Source organism: Melospiza melodia, chromosome 5 (genome assembly GCF_035770615.1).
Source record: "Melospiza melodia melodia isolate bMelMel2 chromosome 5, bMelMel2.pri, whole genome shotgun sequence".
In the NCBI taxonomy this organism is placed as follows: Eukaryota; Metazoa; Chordata; class Aves; order Passeriformes; family Passerellidae; genus Melospiza; species Melospiza melodia.
In genome coordinates, this window is record NC_086198.1 from 24,113,420 (window position 1) to 24,140,489 (window position 27,070).

General features: G+C 38.3%; 1 protein-coding gene across 1 annotated transcript in view; it reads right to left on the bottom strand.

Moving 5' to 3' along the window:
- Positions 1-6,371: 6,371 nt before the first annotated feature.
- CCSER1 (coiled-coil serine rich protein 1) overlaps positions 6,372-27,070 on the bottom strand; it is a 607,381-nt gene continuing 586,682 nt past the window's right edge. Inside the window, exon 10 of the mRNA XM_063156613.1 lies at positions 6,372-10,495. Within this exon, the coding sequence (XP_063012683.1) occupies positions 10,010-10,495 (486 nt within the window). The 3' untranslated portion in view covers positions 6,372-10,009. The remainder of the gene's footprint in view (positions 10,496-27,070) is intronic.

Consider the following 27,070-nt stretch of genomic DNA (forward strand, 5'->3'; position numbering starts at 1 on the left):
AGAATCTAACAGACATGGGAAGAATTGTACCTCTGCAGCAAGAAAGCAAAAAGGCTTCAAGAAGAAAAAACTTACAGTATGTTCACCTATAAAATTTTACACTAGATTTTATGTGTGTGTATGCCCATGGGTTAGAACAAGCACAAATCTGGATGTTCTTCACAGTTGGATCTTAAAAGATCAAGAGTCTTGGGCCTTAAGCTACCTAGTCTGAAAAAAAAGTTTGAAAAAAAAAAGGCCAAAACCAAATGCAGTAACACAAAAGAAATTACACACCAAGTGTAAGCATAGGATTACACACCAAGTTTTCACACACATCTATCAGAATTAGGAACACAGGTTCATACAACCTTAATTTGTAATCAGAGCTCTCTCCACTAAGCCATATTAATTAACAGAAAAAAATATCGCCTTCACTTTAGTAGGCACCATTCAAATTTTAAAACGAAAATCAATTTATTAGAAGGAGAAATACAACAAATGAGTAATGAAAAACTGGCATGACTCAAAAAGTCCATAAGCATATCAAACTAAGGGATTAAACAAAACCCAGTATTATTTAATAGCTTAAAAAAAACCACTGGACTCCACAGCATAACCATCTCTGCTTAAATATTTCAGAACAGTAAACCATAGGAATGCATGGACTTAACAGAGCACTTCTTCAACTGGTTGCTTGTAGCTTCTTTTGTGAAGAGAAGTCTTGAATTTGTGTATTTGAATCAAGTAAACAGCCGAAAATAATACAGTGTTAAACCCAACTAAGCAAACAACAAAAAAACCCACTTAAATCAGATTATGGTACTCACAGTCAAAGGCCTTTATATTGTGCTACACCAAAACACACTACCACTGCCTTCTTCTGGCTACTACCTACCCTAAACACCTGCCACTGACGAGGGAAATAATTTCCTTTCCCCACCCTTACCTTTTAAGGCCTGGTAATTCTCTCACCACCTGGTAATGAAATCAAGCACAGGTGGAACTCAGTTCCTCATGTTCCCAGTGTCTCAAAGGGGTCAGGACAGTTAGGAGTACAGAGAGAAAGTTGTAATAAAGGAAATATGAAAAGAGGAAAAAAGTGAAGGGTGGAAGGAGGAATGGATTAAAATAACTGATGTAATTTGGAGCAGTATCTGCATCTGGCCAGTGCTGCAAGCAGGGCTGGAATGCAGCTTAGGGGTAGCTGCTGATGCCTCTGACACTGCTCTGCACAGCATCAGGGTGCTTGCAGCAGTGCTGCATGGAGATGTAATCATGTTTGCCACTACTCTGACTTGCACTCAGTCACTGTATGCAATACTTTTCTGAATTACATTTAATATGCTTAGAAAAAGTATTTCATGTTTGTCATCGAGTGAAATCGAGCTATGCTGATTATTAGTGTGCTTCCAACACTTGAAAAATCAGAGATCAATTCCCTTTAATTTCATATTAGTATTTTTTCAACCTGAAACTATGTTTAAGGCTTAGCTCGTTCTCTGATGCGCAGTTTTTCTAAAGCAACAACATTCATATTATTTTCTGAGATATCACAACATAAAATATTATGAATTATAATGCATACAAGCTAATTGAGGAATTACTCTGCTGTCTGATGAATATTGTTTCATTCTCAGTAATCAGTAGCTTTTGAGGCATTTTTGTGACAGGGAATAAATTCCTGTCCTGTCATTTCATAAAAGAAGAGAATCCTTTACAAGGAAGCAAGAAAACATATATAATGTAACTATGAAAACATTTTCAGGCACTTTAAAGCCCATCACAACACAAAGATTAAGCTGGTCATTATTTTGGACACACTCAAGTTTCATAGAAGTGATGTTATGTGGGAAAGGCTCCTTAGCTCCCAAGCACTTTAACCTGTGCTAATTTCCTGTGCTAATAACCTGTGCTAATAACCTGTGCTAATTTCAAAGAATCATCCACTTTCCAGAACTTGTGTCCAATTTGATGTTTCTTTAGCTTCATTTAGTAGAACGCTGATAATACAGTAATTTAAATTCACTGAAAAATATCAGATTAAAAACTTTTCTACTATTTCAGCTTTATTTTTCCTTGCAAGACTATATATAAAGTCAAATAAGCTATTAAGCTTCATATTCCTGCCAGGGACCCAAATGCTACAAAGAATTCCTATAAACAGCACTGAAATGGAGCAGCTATTCAAGAGTGGATAGCAACAGGAAGAAACAGCTTAGAGTGAGACATATATTTTAAATAGTATTACTGAGAAAGTAGTAGGCATCTAAGTACTGTGAAATGAGCTGCAGCCATTTCTAGCTGAAGAATTGGAAGCTGAGCTGAGGCTTTCAAAGCAGGCACTGAAAATGGTGCACTGATAGTGATGCAAAAAGAGCCCCAAACAAACCCAAACCAATAAACAGAACCCCCCAAACAAATAAACCTCCTGGTCTGAGAATGCAGTGTGTACATTATGTACATGCAGGGAAAAGCTGAAATGGAACTCAATTATGACACTATGAGCAATCACTTTGGTCTTCATGCTTCTTGTATTTACACACTGCTGTTAGCGATGACAAATACTTTATAGCCTTACAAATGTGTAAGTTTGCTTATTTCTTCTATATTTGACTTAAAGTAACATGAATGATTTTGGCCCTTGAAGGTGAAGACATATCATTTAGATATGCTATGGGGAAAATGAAGCAAATTGGAGGAGTGCTTTATAATATCCTCAGTTGAAACCTGGGATGGACAACACAAAAATACACACATACTGTAAAAGCAAAAGATGTAGTGGGACAAGACACTGAAGAGAAAAAAAACAGAAAAGTGAAGCCTAATTTTATTCATGGAAATTGCTATATTCACAGTAAGGACCACTGAAAAGTGGAGTAGGGAATTGAGAAATGTTGTGTAAGCAAATTTATTTGGACACCCAGGAAATAGTGTAATAAGGAATTTGCAAAATATCAAGGCAGAATTGTTTTGTTTGTTTGTTTGTTTTCCTGCAAGACAGTAGAATTTTTGTATATAATCTTTAGATTTTAATAAAATGTTCTGCACAGGTGTTTGTACTTAATTATTAGCACAGTAACAAATACCTTCAACCTAGAGTTCTCATTAAGCAATTAAAGAACCTCAAGGAAAATGTAATATTACACAGCCCCATGTAATATTATGTGGGGCCATGTGATCTGGCGTAATATTACATGGCCCCATGTAATATAGCATGGGGCCATGTGATATGGCGTAATATTACATGGGGCCATGTAAAATACCATGGGGGGATGTGATATGCCGTAATATTACATGGCTCCATGTAATATAGCAGGGCCCCATGTGATATGGCGTAATATAGCATGGCCCCATGTAATATAGCATGGGGTTATGTGATATGGTGTAATATAGCATGGGGCCATGTGATATGGCATAATATTACATGGCCCCATGTGATATGGCGTAATATTACATGGGGCATGTAATATAGCATGGGGCCATGTAATATGGCGTAATATTACATTACATTTCATTTATCTCATTTCTTGCTATTCCAATAGATTGACTTCATAAATATATTGCCTCAGTGTTATTTCGCAGCAAATGGCTCTGCACCACCAGCCCTGGAACAGAAAAAGAGCCATTAATCTGTCAGCCTTCACCCTTCCATTAGACTTTTCTGAGCAACAAAACATCTGCTCTCCTCCTACACAGATTTTTTATATCCTGTTGATCCTCTTGCTTAAAACACATCAGATGAATCACTGATTAAGGACTTTGATTGCTTATATTCTCCTTGTGATGTTGATCATCTCTCCACACATTCTGTAGAGCACGTACTAAAACATTTTATTTTTTCACACTCTTAACCATGGAAAACAAATAGATTTTCTTTAAAAAGTAATTAATGATTTGGCAAACAAAGCCTAATGGTATAGCTGGACAAGCAACTTTAGTATGAAGGCCGTTTCTTGTCTTTTCTACTTATGTGGAGTGTTTGAAAAGTTGTTATATTTAGATATTAGGAAAAATACTTTTTATACATCATACCTTTCAAACAATAAACATGAATGACAAGGTTTATGTCAGAAAAAATATTTGTGAGTTAGCTTTTTAAAGAAGAGGGATTTGACTGCTTTATGGGACTGCTCACATACTTAAATTTAAGTAGAGTATTATGAACCCTGTTGAAATCAAGTTTAGGTTAGAAAAAAAATAAAAGTCCCTGTGTAATTAATATGAAACCATTCTATAAAGTGCATTGACATAAAATTGAAAATTCAAAATAAATTAAAATTCTACTACTACTGTTGATATCCATATGCATTTTAAAATGACACTATTAGGGCCTTTTCAATGTGACAAAAAGCAGGGTCAAACCTGGCAATGTATTTATCTGTGTAGGTGCATAAGTAAGTCTTGACAGTTTTTGGGTGGATGTAAATCAGCTGTGACCTCAACTCACCTAACACAGCCTACCCAGACATGAAAGGGACATTTTCTGTGAATGCACTGCTTTCTACTACCCCAGCAGAACAGCAGTTCTAGGGGAAAATGTTAAAATATTTTAATGATGAGGTATTTTAAATTCTAAAAAAAATCCAGTGGAGCCTTCCCATAGCAGGAAAAACACTGTGGTGCATCCTGTCTTACAGAGTCATCACAACTCCATACCTAAGGGAGATGTTCCTGAAATCCAGAGAGACAGAAAGGGTCAGGATATAGAATATAAGGTGACAGTATTTGCCCACTAGAAAAATCTTCTCAGTGGAGTATTTTCTGTTCTACAACCTTTACCTTGATGTAGAAATAGATCTGATATTTGCCACCTCCATCAGATTCTCACAAATCCTTCATAGTTAGGATCACTCAGGATAGGTTTTCCATCCCCAGGAAACACACAGAGACCTCCAGGTATTTTCTTTTTGCACTGATTTCAGAGTAGCAGGATTACCTCTGCAGAAATCCTCAACAGCCCTCCCTGTGTGTTTCAGGTATTGGATTGATGGCAAAAAACACCCAGAACTAGAGGTAATGATTTCCAGGTAATGAAGGCAACAAAACCAACAAATCCAAAAATATTTCACAGCTGTACAGAATGCAAGTGACAGCTGTGGCTAGTGACAATCACAGATTTATGGGAAACATATGCTGATAAAAGCTTTTTCTTTTTTTCTTTTCCTTTTATATTTTCTTGTCTTTAGATATAGGGAGATAAATTTTAAGTGTATTTTAAAATAAAAATTAACCACAAAATCTTTCCAAAGTACTTCAATAAGTAAGTTTCTTTTTTACTGACTTTGCAACAACTGAAGGCCATTGAAGAAGAAGATAATTAAATCCAGATTTTTCTAGACTGAAAATATATTGCAAACCTCAAGCTCCTCTGGGAGGATATCCAATGTCTTTATTCTGTGAGGAGTTAGGATCAGATCTGTTACAGTGGATGAATTCTCACCTCCTGGGCAGATCACCAGGGAGCAAGCAAACAGAGTTTGCTTGGTTAAAACAGAGTTTACAAGGTTAAAACAAGCACATGGCATTTTTATCTCAAAAAAACCCCCAACAACCCAGCAAGGTGTGTTCTGCAGCTGCTGAAATTTCTATATTATTTTAGAAGTGTCTTATATGGGACATGTTAAAGTAAAGACTGTTTAAAGACACGGTGGTCTGCATGATTTGAGGCTGCTCTCCTGAGGAATCTCTGTCAACTTCTTGCTGGCTGAAGAGCACTCAGATACATCCTGGAAAGGATGCTGTGTGTTATTCCCAGCTGAGGGAAGACCTCCATGGATACTTTCAAGGTATTTCTCACACTGTAGTGCCTGCTTTCTCTAGAGCAAGTTTCAAACAGCAAATTCTCGCTCCAAAAAAATTCATTGGGGTGAGAGTGAGAGAGGCCATGGAACATATTTCATTACTGCACTCAGATAGAGAAGGTCCCAATATTGACAAACGTATCACCTTTACAAATATTTGTGAGAAGACTCCCCTGTACATTTTTCTCAGGTATTTATTTAAAGAATTTGCTTTTTGTTAGATATTACTCTAGTTCATTTGTGAACTGTGCAGATGTACAAAGGGGTTTGCAGGGTTTTTTTGCTTTTGAATGTGAAGGGGAAAAAGAAGTGCATTCACCATAGATCATGATCTGATGCTTTTTTTAGATGGTTTTCTTGTCTTTTTTGACCCAGGAAAGATTTCCAGATTTAGAGAACTCCTGTGCATAAACAGACTAGCTGGATTAAAGGCCACAATCCCAATCATCAGGTGACTTAACTCAGCAGAACCTAATCAAAGACAGTGTCATACCAATCAAACCAGTGGAGATATGGCACAACTCTTAGGGCATGTAAAGCACACTACTGATTTGTAAACACCTTATTTTTATTAGTCTGAAAAGTGTACTGTGTATTTAACAGTATAAAGTGAAACAGCACAGACAGAAATCATTACTTCCAAACTGGCTCTTTGGAAAGGGAAAACCACCAATTTTTATTGGTAATGAACCTGTAATGACTCGAATGACCCTGTAGGACAAATATTAACATTTTGGTAAGCTTTCAAATATTTATTGAAACATCATTGGAGCATCATAGTCTGGATAAACACCCTTTCACAATTTCCAGGAAAAAAGACACATAAGGAAAGCTCTTCTAACATTTATGTGGAGGTGTGTGGAAAAAAACCAGTAAGTCTGGATTGAAGTAAAGGCATCTATTCTGGCTGTTTCATTTTCATAGAGGGGGCTGGTATGCCTGGAAAGGTGGCAGAAATTTATGTTGCTGGATGCTTTCATATGCTACTAAATAGCCTAAATAGAGGAGAGCTTCGTGGCAAGGTTCCTTTTTCCAGTATGCACAAGCACAAAGCTTGAGCTTCATCTGCATGCACAAGTTATAAAAAAACCTCTTTCCACTGCTCTGAGGGCCAAACATAAAAACAGTATTGGACAAATGTTTTCCTTCCATCTCAAGAATTTATCACCAGGGCTGCCCCTAGCATGTTATTATGTCTTATGAAGGTGTCCTAGTCAAGGTAAGGTCAGAGATCATGATAAGCACATTTCAGGTGTGGCTCTGGTAAATTATCAAAAAAAATATTTAGGGCACAGATCTAAGGTTTCTTTTGCCAAGTGATTGCTCTAAAAAAGTGGGACGGACACTGCTTCAAGTGGGAACAGTTTTTCTTCGGGGATTTTCTCCTCCTTATAATGCCCTCTATCACACTGAAAGACATGGAACTAACAAGTCATTTTAAGCAGAAACTTTGCAGTTATGCTTTGTAGTACAGAAAGAGAGAAAAAAGAAGGGAAGAAAGGTACATCCATGGAAAAAAATAATAAATGCCTTTTCCCCCGGTGTCATGTCTTTGGATATGTACAGCCTTGGAGAAATGTATAAATAATTTTATACATGTACATGGAACTCTTAAAAAACTAGAGATTTTTAGTACAAAGGAAGCAATTCACTGCAAGAATGTCCACATGCTGTTGCTTTATGATTTCCTATATACACGAGAGGACCAAAGAAAGGACCTCTTTTACAGTTACTGCTGTACTGTACATTAACATGTGGCTAATACCCTTCTCTGGGTGAGATTTACACTCAGTATTACAAATAACATAACATTGCTGAAAATACTGATACAAAACAGCTTCAAGATGGCATTTTAAAAATATCCCTCATATTTATTGAACTGTTTTTTTCCAGTTTTTCTAAGTTTCAGCTCTATAAAAGGTTCTCCAAGAAAATAGTAGCATTTGAAATGCTATTTTTGAAGTTTATAGATGGATTTTTTTTAATAAAGTGTAATCCAAAAGTCCATTTTCCCAGGAAAAAAACAACTATAGATACAGTACCTAACCTAAAACTGAAGAGGGTATTGGTTTGTTTTGCTTTGCTTTTTTTCAACATAGTACAGTACATTTGTATCCTGGAAAAAAATTCCTTGATTACAGTGTCTGTTTAATTTATTTACAGATCTGAAATTGAATTGCATACATGAGCTCTTGAGATGAGCAATACTGAAATGAATTGATAGCAAGAATTAATAGTCTCCTTTCAATCTACCATGACTTTAAGTTATTGGTAAGAAGAAGTGATTCCGAATAGCGAAATTATCTTATTACTATTTTAAACTTGCTTGGTAGACTTTAAATTATGAGTTTCAATGCAGGACTGGGAGTCTTGAATACCCACAGTTAATTCGGTAAAGCTGTGTTTGCAATTTTTGCACATTCTGTTTTGGCAGTAGCAATGCACACATGAACATGAAGAATTTTGGCAAATGTTTGTCTTGGTTCTTATGTATCCCTCTCTGGATACCCAAAATTATCATTACAGAATATTTAGACAAAACCTGCTCTCTTCAATATCAGATAATGTAATACATTCTGCTCTAATAAAAATAAATTCCTCAATAAACAGAAGCCTGAAATTTCAGGCTGCTGAAGTTACTTTACAGAATATCTGCCAAGATAATGGTCTATTTTTTTTTTTCTTAGTTTAAGCAAGACTTGTAAATAAAATTTCCTTGTAATAATCCAAATATTAAGTAGTGAAGCAGATATATTTAACACTAGGTAAAATTTTGTCTTTATGTCATACACTCTATGTGACAACTTTTAAAAGTTGCAGATTTTTAGTGGCTACAGAAGCTTTATTTTTCATTATATGCTATCTGTTAAGTCACAATGGCTTGTTTCTGTGTGTGAGAATGTGCTGCAACCTTGTCTTTCCTTATTAATCACTGGTTACAGAGACAAGTGACTTGTCTCAGATCTGCCTCAATCATACTTAAATGTGCCAAATTAGTTTTAAACTACTCACTGCACGTGCCATTATAACTCGAACAGATTACCCTGCACCAGAAAGTGTCATGTTTCACATATTTGACATGTTTGGAGTAACTGACTGAGAGATTCTCAAGCCTCTGAGAGGGGAAAACCAGATATTTTGCAACCAACAGGTCTCCAGGTTCTGTGGCATGTTCAGATTATTTCATACTCCTGGAGACCAGGCAATAAATTAATCTCACTTGTCTGTTACATGTCAAGACTAACAAACCCAGTGAGCTGGTGTAAACCAACAGGTCCTGAAGTGCAGATGATACAGCCCACATAAATTATGACTGATGCAGGTTGTTCAGCCTGGGAAATAAGATGATTTCTCTTACTTTAGGCTTTCACACATTTTTGGTTTGGGAAGTGGAATGAAATTATAGGATGAATTACACAGCAGAATGTCACATCGCATCATGAGTGCTACAGTGCCTGTAAAGCACAAAGATCACCACCACTTGACATGCCCTCATAGAACCGAAATACTCAGAGAAATGTAGCTAAATAGAAGTGTGAAGAGGGAAGGGGAGGTTGAGGAAACAAGCTGACATCCTCAGTCTGGGACCCAATTTACTGACTCAAATACCTGGCAACTCTCTATGAACCTGTTAGAGGAAAATCAATTACTTCCTCCACTTGTAGCATGAGGCACTCATGAAACACATACAGCAGGAAGTGGTAACACTCTGTAAGTTACCAAATTTCACTGTATTAAAAAAAATGTGTAAAAAGAGGGTCCTTAAAGATTTCTGACTCCTTATTTCCCTAATCTCCATGGAATTCAAGAGGGTTTACTAATTACTTATCTATTTATTCCTCACATCTACTTTAACAGTAATATTATTAAACATACAGGTTTTATTTAAGATCATCTTCTAGAACTTCAGGGAATCATAGTGACTTATAGAGGGGTAAAATATATTTAGCCAATATTGGACTAGCAGTGCCAGCCAAATGGTCCCATTTATTAACTCATGGTGACTTCTGCATGACAAATCAGCCCAGATATTTAACAATCACGTTCATTCTTTTGCCTCAGTCCAAGGTGGGAAAATATGGAACCTACAGACAAAGTTAAATTTTTATTGTTTTTTTTTTTTCACATGAAAGTAGCAGCAGATGAGAACTGAAGACAGAGCTCTAGGTGAGCTTACATCCCTCTTTAATCAACTCTCCTTCCAGGGCAAGAAAATAAGCACCTTGTTAGCCATCTTGTTGACCTAAAGTCTGTAGCTCTGCCGTGTGCAGGTTGTGGTGGAGGAAAACGTTCTTCCTGCTGTACATGTGTAGGGAGATGGGTCCCCTGGGGGGCTGTCCCAGTCTCCCTGTGAAGGTGCTGTGCTGCCGAGGCACAGCGCTTTGGTCCTTGGGAGCTCCCGGGAACGCGGGGAAGCCGTCGGCCTTGGACGCGGCCTGGGGTGGGCCGGCGGCCGTGACAGCCAAACCGTTCTGGGCCGCCTCTGGGGCCAGGCTCTCGTACGTGCCCCGCGTGTGCTTGATGGCTTCCACAAGCTCCTTCTCCTTCAGGAGGCTGCTCAGACACAAATTGGACAGCTGGCAGCTCTTGCTCTCGTATGCTGCTGCTTGGTTGCCCGGTGGGTGTCTAAAAGGGTCCTCGGTGGGAGTAAGTGCTGACTTTCTGTCCCTTGTGCTGAGGTTTTGGCTCACCGTTCTGACTGGATATGTAGTCTGGGGAAACAAAAGAAGACAAAACAAAAAGTATTAGCTGTGACCGCGGTCACAGGGGTTTGCAGGATGAGAGAGAGACGAGAATGTTGACTCCATGATCAGAAGGCTTGATTTATTATTTTATGATATATATACTACATTATAACTCTACTAAAAAGAAATAGAAAGGAAAAGGTTTCTCAGAAGGCTAAGCTAAGAATAGAATAGAAAGGAATGTTAACAAAGATCTGTGTCTCGGCAGAGAGCAAGAGCAGCTCTGCCGTGAGTGGTCAGTAAATCCAAACATCCACAGGAGACCAATCACGGATCCACCTGTTGCATTCCACAGCAGCAGATAACCATTGTTGACATTTTGTTGCTGAAACTTCTCAGCTTCAGCAGGAAAAATCCTAATGAAAGGATTTTAATGAAAAGATGCCTGCGACAATTACCAATGGAACACAGTAGAGAAATGGTGTAGAGTACATAAACCACTCCTCACTACACATGAACAGCACATGGGTCTGGCAGATTAAAATGAAAGACGACTCCAATAGATGGTAAAACTTCCAAAACTTCATTCACATTTAATAGCACTAGGATTGAAAAATGTTTTCTACAGGAAATGATTTGGCCATTTTCCTTAAAAAATAGTTTAAATCAAAGGAGGATTTCTTTTTCAGAATATAATAAATGGATAAGAAGTTTTCATGAATTGTAAGCAGATTTTCAAAAGCATTTCACATAATGAAACAAAGAGAATTTTGATAGCATAGAGTTCAACACTTAATACTCTCAAATCCTTACAAAATATAAAGAACATATTTTGTAAATATCTTCATATCTCGGTTAAGCTCTGAACATGTTCAATTTTCACTGTCCCTTGAATCCAGGTGTTTTGTTGTGTATTTACAAGTCAAATGCATGCTACAGGAGAGCACAAATTTTATTTATATTTTTATTTCTATTTTTCCAGTTGTCTGGAAAAAAATACAATGTAAGAAAGATTCTAGCATGTTACCAACTTCTGATGTGCAAGCATGCATGCACCTGATTTTGTTGGAATTATGGTAATTTATCTGTGCATGGGAAATCAGATCACTGCAGACTTTCAGTGTGTGCCTGGTGGATGCTTCGTACTGTCCCTAGAACACCTGACTAGGGAGGAGATGATGGTACCCTTTCCCAGGGAATGGTTAAAGCAATTGGTTAATTTGAAACACATGTCCAATTTGACTCCTTACATGTTTTCCGCACAGAACTCTGAAAGGACACAGGAGCAGCTTCTTGACATTTACATTGACTTACGGGTTCTGATGTTGCAGAAAAAAGCTGAGAGAATAAAAAATACTACCAAGTCTTCCAACAATATTTGGCTAAAAAACTTTCATGGTCTTTCCAAGATTCCACAGGAAACTCAGATCTATTTTTTCAGAATTAATTGTATCACTTGACACGCATTTCTATTTTAAGCAGCACAGAAGAATGATACTGTCAGTATTCATAGCTTAAACCCTTTTTTTACTGCAGCTAATGGTCATGATTCCATGCAGAGCCATATGCAGGTTTGTGTATAAGGATTGCAGTGCATTTTAGGCATCAGAGATGATATTTTAAAAAAAATTATTAGGAATGGAACATAATTTTTTCCTACTTTATTCAGTGCTGGTTGCACACAGATTTATAAAGGGGAGTTGAACACTTCTGGAAAACATGACTTCAGTTTTTACATCTGCAGCACATAGGTGCTGAAATGAAATTCCATTTAATTCTTAGGATATCATTCTTGGGAGGACCTGTCTGTAAGTTCAAACACTTTTCATCCATCCATCCATCCATCCATCCATCCATCCATCCATCCATCCATCCATCCATCCATCCATCCATCCATCCATCCATCCATCCATCCATCCATCCATCCATTATTTAATTCCATGCCAGTAAATATAATATTTCTATTGGGACAAGAGTCAAATTTAATGCCCTGTCAAATACCCAAGTATTTATTTTGAGGGAATGATTCAGGAGTTACAATATGTCACCTAGTATCTTTGAAAACTTAAAGATTGATATAGGACCTTTAGAGGCACTTCACTGGGAGACCTCCAGTCTGTCCTGAGCTTCTGGTTAACCCCAGTTTATCCCTCTGGACATTTATGGTCCTTAATCATCTGTTTAAGGACCCTCATCAACGTAACTGTACAGCCTTCTCCTCTAAGATTCTTTCACTATATTACTTTTACTTTTAGAAAAGGTCTTCCTAATGTCTAAACTGTATCTACCTGGCTTCAAGACCTTCCTTCTCTCTCTCATGAAAATGAAGAAAGAATTGCTGTTTGATCTTGAATACCTGTTTATGGTTTCAAAGAATGCTGTCAAGCAACCCTTTAATCCTCTCTGCTCTAGAATAAAAAAAATATCACATTGCTTTTTTCTCATAGGACTCATCTGCTAGACTCTGAGTCACTCACACTTCTCTTCCCTACAGATCCCCTTCAATAATTCCACTATTTTTTTCTGGAAGTAGAAGGCTCAGGAGTACAGTGCTCAAGGTAACCCCCCACCATTATGAAGCAGAACAAATACTATTAGTGTCCTACGAGGGACTTCTTCATCTGCTTCTTAGTAATTACTCCAACAGGAGGCTAGTGATTTTATTTGGCAACAGCATGAAATTGTTCATTCATCATCATCTAGTTGTCCACAATATTTTCATGATTTTTAATGCAAAATTATACCTAAATTCAGTTGATTATTGTCCCCTGTTGTCACCTATTGCTTTTTAACTTGATGAAAAGCTGTTATGACTATCTAGCACTGGGGTGTTTCTTTCCTCTTCCTTATCAAGGTTATAGTTCACTTGAAATATTTTCCATTTAGAAAATAAATGCTTGGTTTGTAGGTCTATGTAATATTGGCTTCTGGTTACTGGCTGATGGGGGAGACAAAGTGTGTATATGTATCAATAAATGTTTAATAATATACATGTGGTTTGGGAAGGTCTTAGTTCTCTGAAACTCTAACTTGCTGAAATTCCCCTCCTATTGAATAATTAAACAAATACCAGGTGGTGACAAATTAGAAACTAATCTACCTACATTAAAACACCAACAGAAATTCAGAATATGCCATCATAATTTTAAGAAATTGGTTTGGTCCTGTCCCCAGCAATAAGATAATAAGATGGTTAACAGGGAAAGACAGATTCATTCTATCAGGTGCATAGTTACACATCAAATGAGCAGAGACTTTAATGAAACACTGCTAAAACCCAATACTATTGTTGTTATCTATGATAAATTACAGAAGAACAGCTTCCAATCAGGAAAAGAGAGAACAGTTGTCAGACAGGAGTCAAAATCAACAAGAAATCCTCATCCCAATGACGTTATTCTCCCTCCAGAATATTGTCAATAAAGAGTCCAGGGCTGGTTTGATTTTCATGCAAGTTATTTTTTGGTACAATTGTAACATTTTTATAAAAATTGCAATGTATAGGATTGAAATTAATTAATTCTTATTTTGTTGAATTCAGGTAATTTACTTTGAAAGAATGCAGTGCAACCAAATTTTCTTGCTGGTCCATTTTACAGTTATTTTACAGATCCTAATGAACTGGGCAAAATAAGAAAAATGTCCCAGAATGAGACGCATAAAAAAACTCCCAAACCAGACCAACTTTGGACCAAGTTAAACATTTATTTTTAACCTATTTCTCCTTATCTTCCTGTAGGTGATTAAGGCAAATTTCCCAGCACTGGACTTTCAGGTACCAACCGCGTTCCCTGAGCATCAGCCATGAGCGAGCAAAGCCACAATCCCAGCGCATCTGTTGGCCAATTCCAAGGCTGAGTCCTTGTCCAAAGCTGAAGGTGGCTTGGTGCCAGTCGTGCTCCAGCCCAGCCTAGAGCAGCTGCAGGGCTGCTGTAAACTGCTGCTTGGCAGAGCTCCAAGGAGCTGATCTGCCAGCTGGTGGCTGCTGAAGCAAAAAATCCATTCATCTTTTTCCCTTTTATTTTTCGGTAGCTCAGCTAGAACCAACAATTTCTCTGCCCCAGAAATCCCCAATGCCACTCTATAGTCTGCCTAACTGTGGACTCAGGAAATGGGCTGCAATTAGGATGCAAATGGGGTTCTGAAATTTCTTTCAAAAGTAGCCCGTTTTAAATAAATGCAGCAGAAAGAAAAGGCCTCCTTTGTTGTTTCAAATATGTCTTAACCTTTAAACAAACATCTGGATTTGAATTTCCTGATGATATTAAACACACTCACAAGAAGTGCATGCCTTCATGCTTGAGTCTACTTCCCAAAAAGGAAAAAAATTATTTTAATAAAATCTGATTGGCTGTACAATTTTAGTCCATTTCTATCATGATCACTCCTGTTTTAAGGTACATAAGTGTAAGAAAGTTCAAAATAATTTAGCTTTGATTATTCCAAACTAGTGCTAAATAAATCAGGATTGAACCGAAATGGGAACTCAATATTCTTAAAATATTCTTTCCATAATTTTTTGAGGACTCATTTTTGTGATTGCAAGTGTAATAACTTTTTCTTATATTAAGGAAAAAAACCCAAGGCCCTTCAACAACCCAGTGGTAAGTAAGGAAAATGTACTACTTTTACAGAAAACTCCAGAATGAGATGTTATGAACAAAACACTGCAGCCATTCATCATTTTCCATTTTCAAAGCCAATGAGTGAAATATTACAAGAGTTAACAACAAGACAACACTGCTGCAGGACATTTGAAAATGAATATTGTTTCTGACTGTCTGGTGATAAAATACTAATAAAAAATGACGGGAAAAGACATGAATTACAAAAACACCCCAAAAAGGGTGCAAATTTTTAAGATGTTTGGGCCCAGAGGCATTTGGGAGTCTTAGATGCCTATAATGTAATTCTTCCAAGTACAGCAACTTTCTTAAATACATCATTGTGACAACAGACATAGACAATAAAACCAAACAAAACATGCTCTCATCGGTGTACCTGCTGCACCCCGACAACCAATGCTGTAGCTCAAGAACATGGTTTTACCACCCCAAAGGATTTTACACTTTCAGAGGTGTTAATGGAAGCACACTGTAGAGAGCAATTATTCTGACAGGAACCTGAAGACTTTCTCAATTCCATCATGTTTTCTACTGCTTAATTATTTTGTGTTTGCTGATACACAAGGAAGGTAAAACGTGTTCCCAATGCAATATTTACTACGTGGCCCAGCATGGCTCCCTTGGTCCTTTTCAGGTCTCAGCTGGATTGCAGCACCTGCCACAGAACTGTCCCAGTTTGCAGCCTAGCCCAGACTCTTAAAATATAAAGCAACATAAAGGAGTACAGACACAAAACAAGGTGCTGTAGCTCTATATTTCTTTAAAGGATGGAAAGGATGAAGCCCTTCATGATGCTTTTAAATTTATACACCTTCAGCTGCCTTTTGCAGTTCTGACAGTTTATAAAAGTGCAGATCTAATTTACCAAAACACAGGTTAACTCAGTGCTTTGATATGCCACATCTGTCACTATGTCAGCTTCTTAATTTCTACACCTCCTCACTTTTGTGCTTACCAGCTTCCAGCCTAGAGATGATTCAACACAAAATGTAATTTAGCTGCAGCAGGTAATTGTTCTTCATTCAAGTCTCTTAAAAATCACTCACTCCTATTGATTTCAGTAGCACCTGGACTGAGAGTGTAGCTTTTACAATCCAGACCTGCATCTACTGTACATCTCATGCTGCCTTCTGGCAACACAGGACAAATGAAAGAAATAAAGTCCAGCATGGCAAAATAAGGCATGGACTTTATCAACAGGTTATAAGTAAGAACCAGCTGCTGATCAATTTTTCATCTCTACTCTTGTCCTTTATAAAATGAATGCAGTCAACATAAATCACAAACATTTTTCTTTCTGCCTTTCAAACGCTTCCATTTCCTTACTGAAAGCAAAAATTATGAGATACTAAAATGCTGCCTCTTTGCAATAAGGCGATTTAAACAAACAGGGAAATGGAATAAAAGTTAACTATAATGGTGAGTTAATATCCTAAAAGAATTTTATAGTAGTGAGGATACAATGTGAGAAGGAACAGACTGAGTGCTTAAAAAAATATTAATCTTCTCATACCATGGATTTATCCTTGGCAAATTTTATTTATCTGAGTAATAATGAACAGTTAAGATAACAAGGTGTAAAAGATGTAGTGCTGTTTTATAAAGCAGGAAGAAAACAACAAAGGATTTCCCATTAATTTCTAGTAACAGGAAATCACTGCTCTGCACTCTCAATACTGCATTGCAAGGGTTAAGTGGAAGATTTTTCTCATCAGTAAAGCTAAGGAGAAGATGCAGCATTTTACAACTGTTTACCACACCTTCCAAATAAAACAATTAGAACTTTGGAGCTGTTAATCACATTCTTCAAAAATACTACAAAATTCATTTAGAAGATACTAAGAACACCTTTTTATACACTATGGCTTAAAATTTAAAAAAAATCCTGCAAATACTTATGAAAATGAAAGCTACTAAATAATGTGGATCTTTCAATGACAGAACTACCAAACAGCAGGACAATCTATGTGAAATAACATATCTTATGTTTCTCAGTCTACATCTAAGATCTTCCCCAAGATCAGAAAGTCAAAATGGAAAAAGTAATGAACTTTTCTTTTGTTGTAGATGCAATGGACTTTTAAAGACATTTAAAAAATCTGATAAATCCCTAATGTCAGAAACATCCTATCTTCAGCAAATACTAGCTCCCCTATCTCCAGCAATTCTCATAACACTTCTGCTCCTACAGAAGCCTTTAGCATCTTTTTTTCTGATCTTGTATCCCCCTCAGGTTCTTTGGGCAGACACAGCTATTGCAGCCAACAATGAGGAGAATCTCTTCATTAAGCTCTTTTCATGCACAGGCTCCACCTCTGGTTACAGGCAGCAGAGTCCAGAATAAGATGCCAAAGTCAAACTTGTCCTTGGACCTCCCAGGCTGCATTCCAGGGGTCTGGATAGGCCCTATGTTCACCCAGCACATCAGGTCTCACTGACTCTGTGCAACCCAAGAGAAATCAGGGCCACTCATGCCATGCTTTTAATCATATACCAAGCCACAGGTGTGTACAGTCAAGGTCCTCTGTGGCATAACTGGTGCAAAATGAACTGATGGGCAAGGAGAAGTGGCTCCTGGGAACGCAAGGGTCACTTCAAAAGACCACAGTTTGTGCAGTGGGCAGTGAAGCGAGACACAAAGGTCCTGAGGGAGTTTGCTCAGAAACTACAAGCAGGAAAACTGCACAAGTGCTAATTAGCCCTTCTGAAAGTGTGTGCTGCTCAGCTGACATTTATTGCTATGCAAGCCAAGCCAGTATCCCTGTACTGCATTTGATGTGCCATGTAGACATGTTTGAGGATCTCTGCCTTGTGCCTTATCTATTTTACTGATGACCAGCTCTCTGAAAGATGTGAAGTCCATTTCTAGCCTCAGGCCTGACATGTGATCACCAAAACCTGATCACTGTACCTGATCATCTGAGTTACAACTGACTTGTGGGTGGCAAGTACCTTTGACAACTTCTACTACTAACACATACATGCTTAGTCTTTACTATGTTTCCAATTATACACTTATGTTTTCTTAATCTAATATCACCTAGCATGATTTCCCAGAGTATTAGAAATTTCATCTATAAAATGAAATTCATATGAGGATGTATTCCCTTAGATAATATACCAGGAGACAGCAGCCTTAGAAGTGGTAGTCTCAGGAAGATTTTAACATGCATTGTACAGGTGCTTATTTCCTGTATTTCTCTATATCTGAAAAATACTTCTAGGAAAAGAAAGTAAAACTATAGATATTTTGCTTACAGATGTTATGTTTAGGATAAGAATCCTAATACTTTGGCATGTGAGACTTTTGCTTTAATAGCTTGGGTATATTATAGGGTCTCAAACTGGGTTTCTGTATATTTTTTATATTGTACCTTCTGTGAAGAAAATAATAAAATATATTTATCTTAGAGTTCAGGTCTTTCTTGTCTAGCTTTCAATTAGTGAACGCCACAAATCAGATTTCTAATGAATGTCTGCCATCTGAAATAAGCACTGCTTGCTTTTTCATAAAGGAACACACAAACCCCAGATGGATTGTACTTAGCCAACACTCATCTTTTTTCATTACATTATTTAACAACAATAAAAATTCTTTATATTAAATTTTCATAAATGAGTTCCATAAATTAGCATCCTTACTGTTGAAAGCCATAAGGGCTGAAGTTACAACTAGAGCAGGGGAAATTGCATACATTGGCAAGTGATGATCAGCTGCTGTTGCATTACTCAGTGACACTGCCCCTCAGGTCAATAAACAGTCTGCAAAGGAGAAGTCAGCAGACTAATACAAAGGGCAAATTTTATCCTGATGACAAGGAAAGAAATCCTAATTACCCTTAAACTGACTTGACTTTTTAGTTTTATGATGAGATTACTGAGACCATGATAATCTTGAAGGGAAAGGGAAAATATTCTTTTTACTTTAATATCTATATATGAGGACACCTGTTTTAGGAATGAAATATCACAAAGTAGTCAGATTTTTTTTTTATCCCAAAAGTAATTTTCTGTAATTAAGCCTTTCCTTGTGGCTGGACCAAAAAAAAATATAACACAATTATAATCAATCCCTAGCCTTTAATTGTTTGGTTTAATGTGTTGAACAAGATAAAGAAATGGACTCCTATGACAGGATGAAGCATTACTATTCCAGAAAGATATTGACTCCCTGCTGGAGGATTCAGTCAGGAAAAAAACCTGTACGAACTTTGCACCACAGGACAATACTCAGTGAGTCACACTTCATTCATAACAGAGAAATTTACCTTAAAATATTTTCTTCAAAGATCTTACTAACTTTAATGGTTATAAATTTATGCTGAGTGAATCATTCCATGCCTAGTTTGTTTTTTGGTTTTTTTTTTAAGGCATTGGGAATCTTAGCAATAGCAAAAGAATAAATAGGATTCTCTTGGAATAGGGAATATCTCTACCTTTTTTTTCTTTTTTCTGTTAAATCAATGACCCGAGAATGTTTTGGCCTTGTTGGTACGAATTGGTACATATAAATTCTGTTCTCTAATCTCCATCTATCAGCATCAAATGTATTTACAGCAAGAAAATCTTGTCAGAGAGAGGAAAGGGACTCCCAGACAAGAGGTTTAAGTAGTTGCAAAGGAAATGTGACCTCCATAAGGATTCCTCACAACTGATTTATGTGAAAGAGAAGCTGCTTTAACAAAAGAGAGTTTGCAGTTGAACGATGTAATCACAGAACCACAGGATGATTTTGGTTGGAAGGGATGTTAAACACCACCTTGTTCCAATCCCCTGCCATGGCCAGAGACATCTTCCAGTAGACCAGGTTGCTCAAAGCCCTATCCAACCTGGTCCTCAACATTTCCAGGGATAGGACATTCACAGCTTCTCGGGGCTGTCTGTTCCAGTGTCTCACTACCCTCTGAAAGAATTTCTTCCCATTATCTGGTTTAAATCTCCTCTTTTAGTTTAAAAACATTCTCTCTTGCCTTGTCACTATCTGTCTGTGTAAAATGTCACTCTTCCTCTTTTTTCTAAGCTCCCTTTAGGCACTGGAATGAGCTGTAAGGTGTCCCCAGAGTGCTCCCTTCTCCAGGCTGAACAGTCCCAACTCTCCCAACCTGTCTTCACGGCAGAGGTGCTCCAGCCCTCTGATCATCTTTGTGGCCCTCCACTGGACTTGCTGCTACAGGTCCATGTCCTACCTGTGCTGGGACCCCAGAGCTGGTGCAGCCCTGCAGGTGGGGTCTCACCAGAGCAGAGCAGAGGGGCAGAATCCCCTCCCTCCCCTGCTGCCTGCTCTGGATGAGGACATGATCCAGGACACGTTTGGCTCTCTGGGCTGTGAGTTCCCCTGGCTGGGTCATGCCCAGCCTCTCTCCCACCAGCACCCCCAAGTCCTTCTGGGCAGGGCTGCTCCCAATCCATGCTCTGCCCAGCCTGTGTTTGTGCTTGGGATTGCCCTGACCCACACACAGCACCTTGCACTTGGCCTTGTTGAACTTCCTGAGGTTTCTGTGGGCTCCCCTCTCCAGCCTGTCCAGGTCCCTCTCGATGCCATCCCTCCCTTCAGGGTGGCAGCCACACCCCACAGCTTGGAGTCATCACCAAACCTGCTGAGGGTGCTCCCAATGCCACTGTCCCTGTCACCGACAGCGATGTTAAACAGGGCTGGCCCCAACACCCACCCCTGAGGTCACCACTCTCACTGAGCTCCACTGGACACTGAGCCATGGACCACAACTCTTTGGGCAGGACCACCCAGACAGCTCCTCATCTACTGAGAGCTCCATCCATCACATCCATGTGTCTCCAGTTCAGAGACAAGCATGTTATGTGGGACAGTGTGAAATGTTTTTCACAAACCCAGGTAGATTTTTGTCACTTGCTGTTCCCTAAACCAACTGCAATGCTGTCACAGAAGGCCACCAGATTTGTCAGGCACAATTTGCCCTCGGCGAAGCCATGCTGGCTGCCACCAATCCATTATGTTCTAAAAATATCCAAAACCTTATCTTCTTAACATCTCTAAATTGTCAATAGTTGGCACTGATAGAAAATTTCCCTTACTGTGTAATTTCAGACAAATCCAGTTTCACATAGGTAAAATAACCCATCAGATAAGTACACGAAATAACCTCTTTCTGCCTACACTAGTGGCTAACACAAAAGAAGAAAAATATTTCATAGCATTTTTACTATACCTCTCTAAGGATCCATTCAGTTCAGCTCTCTTTAACCCAGCTACTGCAGGACAGCATTCATTATGAGACACACTACTCAGTGTCCAGGAAAATGAACTCTAACAAGGTAAAACAATTTCATGTATTTTATGCATTTTAAGGCAAGAAAATGCTGTTATAATCATCTTGTTTGCCCTTTTCTGTAGTGGGAGCCATAGATTTCTCTTGGTGAAATGAGGTAATCTAGAAGAGGGGGTGGAATTACAGCATAATTTAGAAGACTAGAAGTTATGGAGAATGTATTTTATTTCTTCTTAATTCGCTAAAATATTTTTAGAACAATGCTACCCAGGTCCTTACTGGAAATGTTGCTGTATTTTGGTGACAAATCCTACATTAGCATTGAACAAGAAAAAGTAGGCATATTGCTGCTGACAAAGCTGCTGCTAGGAGATAGTGTCCCTACAGAGCAGAGGAGACTAGTGTCTAAGACATTTGGGAATATGCAATTCTTGGAGAAAGGGCTGGTTGGATTTGGAGCTAATCCAGTCTGGAGAAAGTTAAGGTCATTTAAGTCATCAGATGTATGATTTGAAGGCCCTATTCTCTTACACAAATGATTACACAGGATGCATGACCATGAGGAACCCAGTACAGCCTTCAAATGAGAAAGAACCCAAAACTTCAAAAAACCCCAAACCTACAATGCCAAGATCATGTTACTTAGTAAAATAACTTTCCTTTCTATCTTACTTTCCTGGAAATATGAGGGAAATTTAAAAATGGCAGATTTTCAAAATATTCAGCATAAAAGCTCCTTATTTCCTTCAGCGAAACTATATTACACAAACTCAGCAAGGGAAAATGAACAAAAGAAAACAAAACGAAACAAAAACATCCACTGGAATTTTACTTTTTGCCTTTTCTTCTAGGAGAACCGACATAAAAAATTTGGCAAAAATACTGGAATACTTCTGTTGGTTTCTGCTTCTCTATTCCAATACCTAGTCTAGGGAAAAAGTTTACAATTTTTTTTTCTTTACAGCCCATTATGTTAGTTTTTCACTTGAAAAAAAAAATCACAGTGCTCACCACTGTCACCAGGGCTGAACCTCAGAAGTAGTGGTTTGTCCTAAACAGGACCAGAAGACTTTACAGCTAAATCTAGCAAGGAATACAAACTTTTCCAAGGGGCGAGTGCTTTCAGCAGCTTAAGTGGCACGACCTGCATGGTTTGCAGTCAAACCATTCAAGCAACAAATAGCTCTCAAAGCACTCTCTGGAGGACAGATCTCTGACCTATCAGATTTTCTGCTGCAAACTGAAATCCCTTTGAAGACGAATTCCTCAATTTTGCAATGTTATTACTGTTGCAGATATTCTCACTTTTTTTCCTCACCAGCCAAAACATATTTTTAAATGGCTGCTTACCTACAAAGGGTCAGTTTATTGTAATCCACAGGCAATGAACCTGCCTTCTGGTTGAGGGGTTCCAACAACATAAACTGGTTGAAAATTTAGCCAATACAGCTAAAAAATTGAGTCAATATAGCCAAAACTGTGCTTCAACTCAGGAAAGCTACAAGGTAGATAAGAAAACTGTAGACAGACAGCAGAGCTATCTAAGGCAAAATCCCAGACACTACAATTAACTATGCAGGGAGAGATAAAAGATGAGCAATGTTTAAAATTCATGGAAGAGGACAATGTGAGTGCACACACGCAACACACACCTTGAGGACTGATAAAAGACAGTCGCACATTTGACTGACATCCACCAACTCCCAAAAACCTATAAAGCACACACAAGCAACTCCCAGAATATTCCAACCCGAAGCAGGCTCTGTAGGCTAAGATTACCACGCAGAGATGATTATTTGGGAGGGGATATCTTACAAGCTGCTATCTCACCTCTGGATTTCTGCCTCTCAGCCACTGGCAAATTGCTCCCCTCACTTTTATAACAGGAAACAGGGAATACTCTCTAATTCAGGGCACACACCCACTCTGCTGCCTCCAGACATTCAGCCAGTGCATGTCACCTACATTTTGGTCTCTTCAACACAATCTCTGTTGTGATGTGGAAGACGCTTAGGCACTAGTTTGACAGCTCTCTGCTCTAATCCCAAAGTAAAATCCTTCCTCACCTGTGGAAAGAGACTGATTTAGCAGGGTGTCCTGGAGTAAAAACAAATATGCTGATGACTATACAACTAGGTGTGCTGAAAAAGCACCCTTGTCTTATTAGGAATCTCAAGGAGAAATTTTGAAAAGTACAATTCGCAAACGTTTTCCTGTCAACCAGAATATAATGAATCAAGTTTTGGGGCACTGGAGCACATTGGAACCCAACTCAGCCTATTTGTCCTAACATGTATCTATTTTACAGCTGCCAGGATAGCCTCAAGATTACATTTCCCTCCAACTGGCTGAGCAATTGCATGGAGAGCCACGAGTGAGCTCAGGAAGTTTGGCAAGCAGTAGGACAGCCACCAACTGGTACCTGCCACGTGCAATGAGCAGCTCCCAGGCTCCCTGTCAGAGCAGGCTCAACAGCTCAGCTCAACAGCTCACCTCCACGGGCCAAAACAGGTTAACAGCTGACTCCTGGCTCCTCATGGAGAGAGGAATAATTACACACTTCTCAGCAGACAAACTGCCCTGCTGACATCTGCCTGCATAGTGCTAGGGAAGGAAAGTAAATGTAGAAGCTCTACACCAAGCCTGATTACCCCAAAACTCCAACACAGCACTGCAACACAGCCCAGCCACCCCCATCAGTTATCCCTTAATGCACTGAACATTGCTGCTGTTTGAACACTCAGGTTCAAGAAGCATCCCTGTTTCATCTTTCTCTTCCTTGCCCTTTTTCCATTTCCTCATTTTTTGGGAGGAACAGCTACAAGGAAGAACAACTTCCAGCTTGCAGCTGCTTCTATACCAAAAATCAATCTGTCCAACAGTCAGAGTGACAATATGTCGAGTAATGACAACAGAAAATGTTGAATGTGCCTGAGTGCCAGGCTGCAGTGCAGAGAGCTGCTCTTGCCTTGAGCTCCAAAGAGTTTGAACAACCCTGCCAGAAGAGGAGCAGACTACCAAAGCTGGAATCATGCTCTTTCTGCAAGCTTGACCAGGGACATGACACTGTGATTCCCCTTCCATGAACTATCTGCTCTTGAAATGTTGGGAAACACACAGACACTTGAAATCTTTCCATGAGATGCAGTGATCTATGGAGTAAACTGGGTTCCCAAAAACCCTCAGACTGACTCCTTTGCAAAATGGGTTTGAATTGAAATGGGGATCTTACCTTTTCAAACTGCTTCCCTTTAAATTCAGAAAAGCATATAGGAAAACAAGTAATAAGCAGTTGCTGTGGAGAAAGAAAAGCACTTTTAAAGTGCTTTTAAAACACTCCTTTTAGTACCTGAAGAGCAACGCTGAAGGTGTATGTGAATACAAATCTTTAAAAGTGAAGAAAAATACATCCCATGCCAATGCAAAAATGAAACTGCTTCTAAATAGCAGAAACATAGATTCTTCGTTTTAAAAATAATGTATTTGAAAAATAATCTGCATTCAACAGATTTGATTTCAAGATAAGTGCACCACTGCTTTGAAATCATAACGGTGGATTTATCTAAATTTATGATCTAAGTTCAACAACAAACCCTTATGGGAATCTATAACCAAAATGACCAATTGTAAGTTTTCCTTCATATTAAAACACATGCTCCTGAAAGCTCTAATAAGGACATATAATATTTTCTATTTTCTTATTTTTTTAAAACCTGGTAACAACCACAAAGCTTTATTCTCATAAAATTTAAATATCACGATGTCCCCTTTAAATAAGATCAAGCAGAGTTGTACGTTAACATGAGGAAAAAAATATATACCTACAGTTCAAACTTCCCTCTCTAGGTTTAGTAGATATTTACACAGAAAAAATATTGTTGATTGTTATTTAAGAGTCTTCTTAATAAAAATATTTTACTTCCTCAGTGGAGCTTTTAATATTAAATAGTGTTCAAACAATGTTGCCTAGAACAAACCTCATGGATGTAGAGAAGGAAAAAAATCACATAGCTTTTAAAATGCAGAAAGGAAAAAATCCTTTACATTAGTGAAAAGAATGATGAATTTCCTACCCACAAGAAGTGGGTAGAGAACAGGTCAGGTCACATTGCACAGGTAATATTTTCTATAAAGTTGCTAGAAATGCTGAAATGATGTACTGTCTGAATTTGACCAGTGTAGATGTGAAATATTATGTTATATATATGTATAGCCAGTGTAGGTGTGAAATAAAAAGCACACTAAATCTAACTAGTCTACAGTGCCATAAACAATACCTATTATGTTATTTCATTCTCTTGGGAAAGAAATATATGGTAATTTGCTAAGCTATTTTCACTTTATTCTTAACATTTATGGCTATTACTGGTAGAAAGCAGCAACAGCTTGACTTTTTAGCATGCACAATGCTTGATCTGAAATAGACACATAAAAGAAAAATATATGCAGCTTCCCATTTGTACTGTGTCAGCAGAGTCTTTAACTAGGCATTCTTAGTACAGTATGCTAATCAGAGGTGAATCCTCGTTCTTACAAATTATCAGGGGAAGACAAGGAAATGAGGTATGAGAATGAAATAATTTATAGGGGTGAGGTACTAAAAAAAACCCTAATGTCCCTGTCTTGCCAAGCTTTGTGTCTGTATTCAGAGAGATGCAGTGCATTCCAAAGCCATTTCAGAAATGCCCGGTATTTAGCAGCTGTGTCTCTGCTCAGGCTGTATTTGGTGCGTTTAACTCTGGTCATTATTGCATTGTTCTCAAACATGAGGCTGTAACAGGATATCTACCAAGCAGGGAATCACCTCAAGCAGGGCATAGCATCCACATTTATTTATACTTCTACCCTGGGGACTTGGGATTCTCCACTGGATATTTCTCTTGGGAACCACACCTTTTAAAAGTGAGCAACTAAACCAGGCACTGCTATGCTAGCCAATATAGGGTAGAATCCTCTGTGTGCAAAACTCACCCCACTGTATTAAGCTTTGTACCTTTACTGTGTAACTTTCTGCAGCTATCCCTGCTAATTCCCTTGTGCTAGTGTCAAGGTTTGAGTGGCTATGCAGTGAATTAAGCGAGGAAGGTGGCGTGGATGAAAACTACATCTTTCTGACCTCTCTCTATGTGCAGAGTTATTTTTCAACCAAAACCAGTTCACTGATCAGATGCTTTTTAGTCACACAAGAAAAGCGGCCAGAACAATCAGCTGAAAGGAAAGAGGGAGAATTCACGCATTATTAGCATACTCCACTAAGAATGCCTGAACTTTTCTCTATGTGACATCAGTGGGAGTCACCAACTCTGGAATTTGTCAAGGGTACCATCTAGCATGATTTTGCTGTTAAGGAACTTCATATCCCCTGCTTCAGTAGGAAAATGCCATAAACATCCAACTACCTTAGTTCCTATTAGGCTGTTAAATTAAAGCCATCATCATGGTAAATGTCATGTCTTCAAGTAAATGATCACAAAACCCAAATCAAAACCTAAAACATATACAGACCCCTTCATAATTCTTTCTAGGATGCAAATTATTAATAAAAATTGCATTGGAATAAACACATTTACATGGGATTTGCATGGCCTCCACCTCATCCTAAAGCACTAGCTGTCAATTGACTTCCACTGAGATCAGATTTGTTTAAAACCAGATGTAATATATTGTTCTGTAGGATGACATTTTAAAAAATTTATCTGCAAAAGTGTAATGTATGTATATTTTTCCAGGTT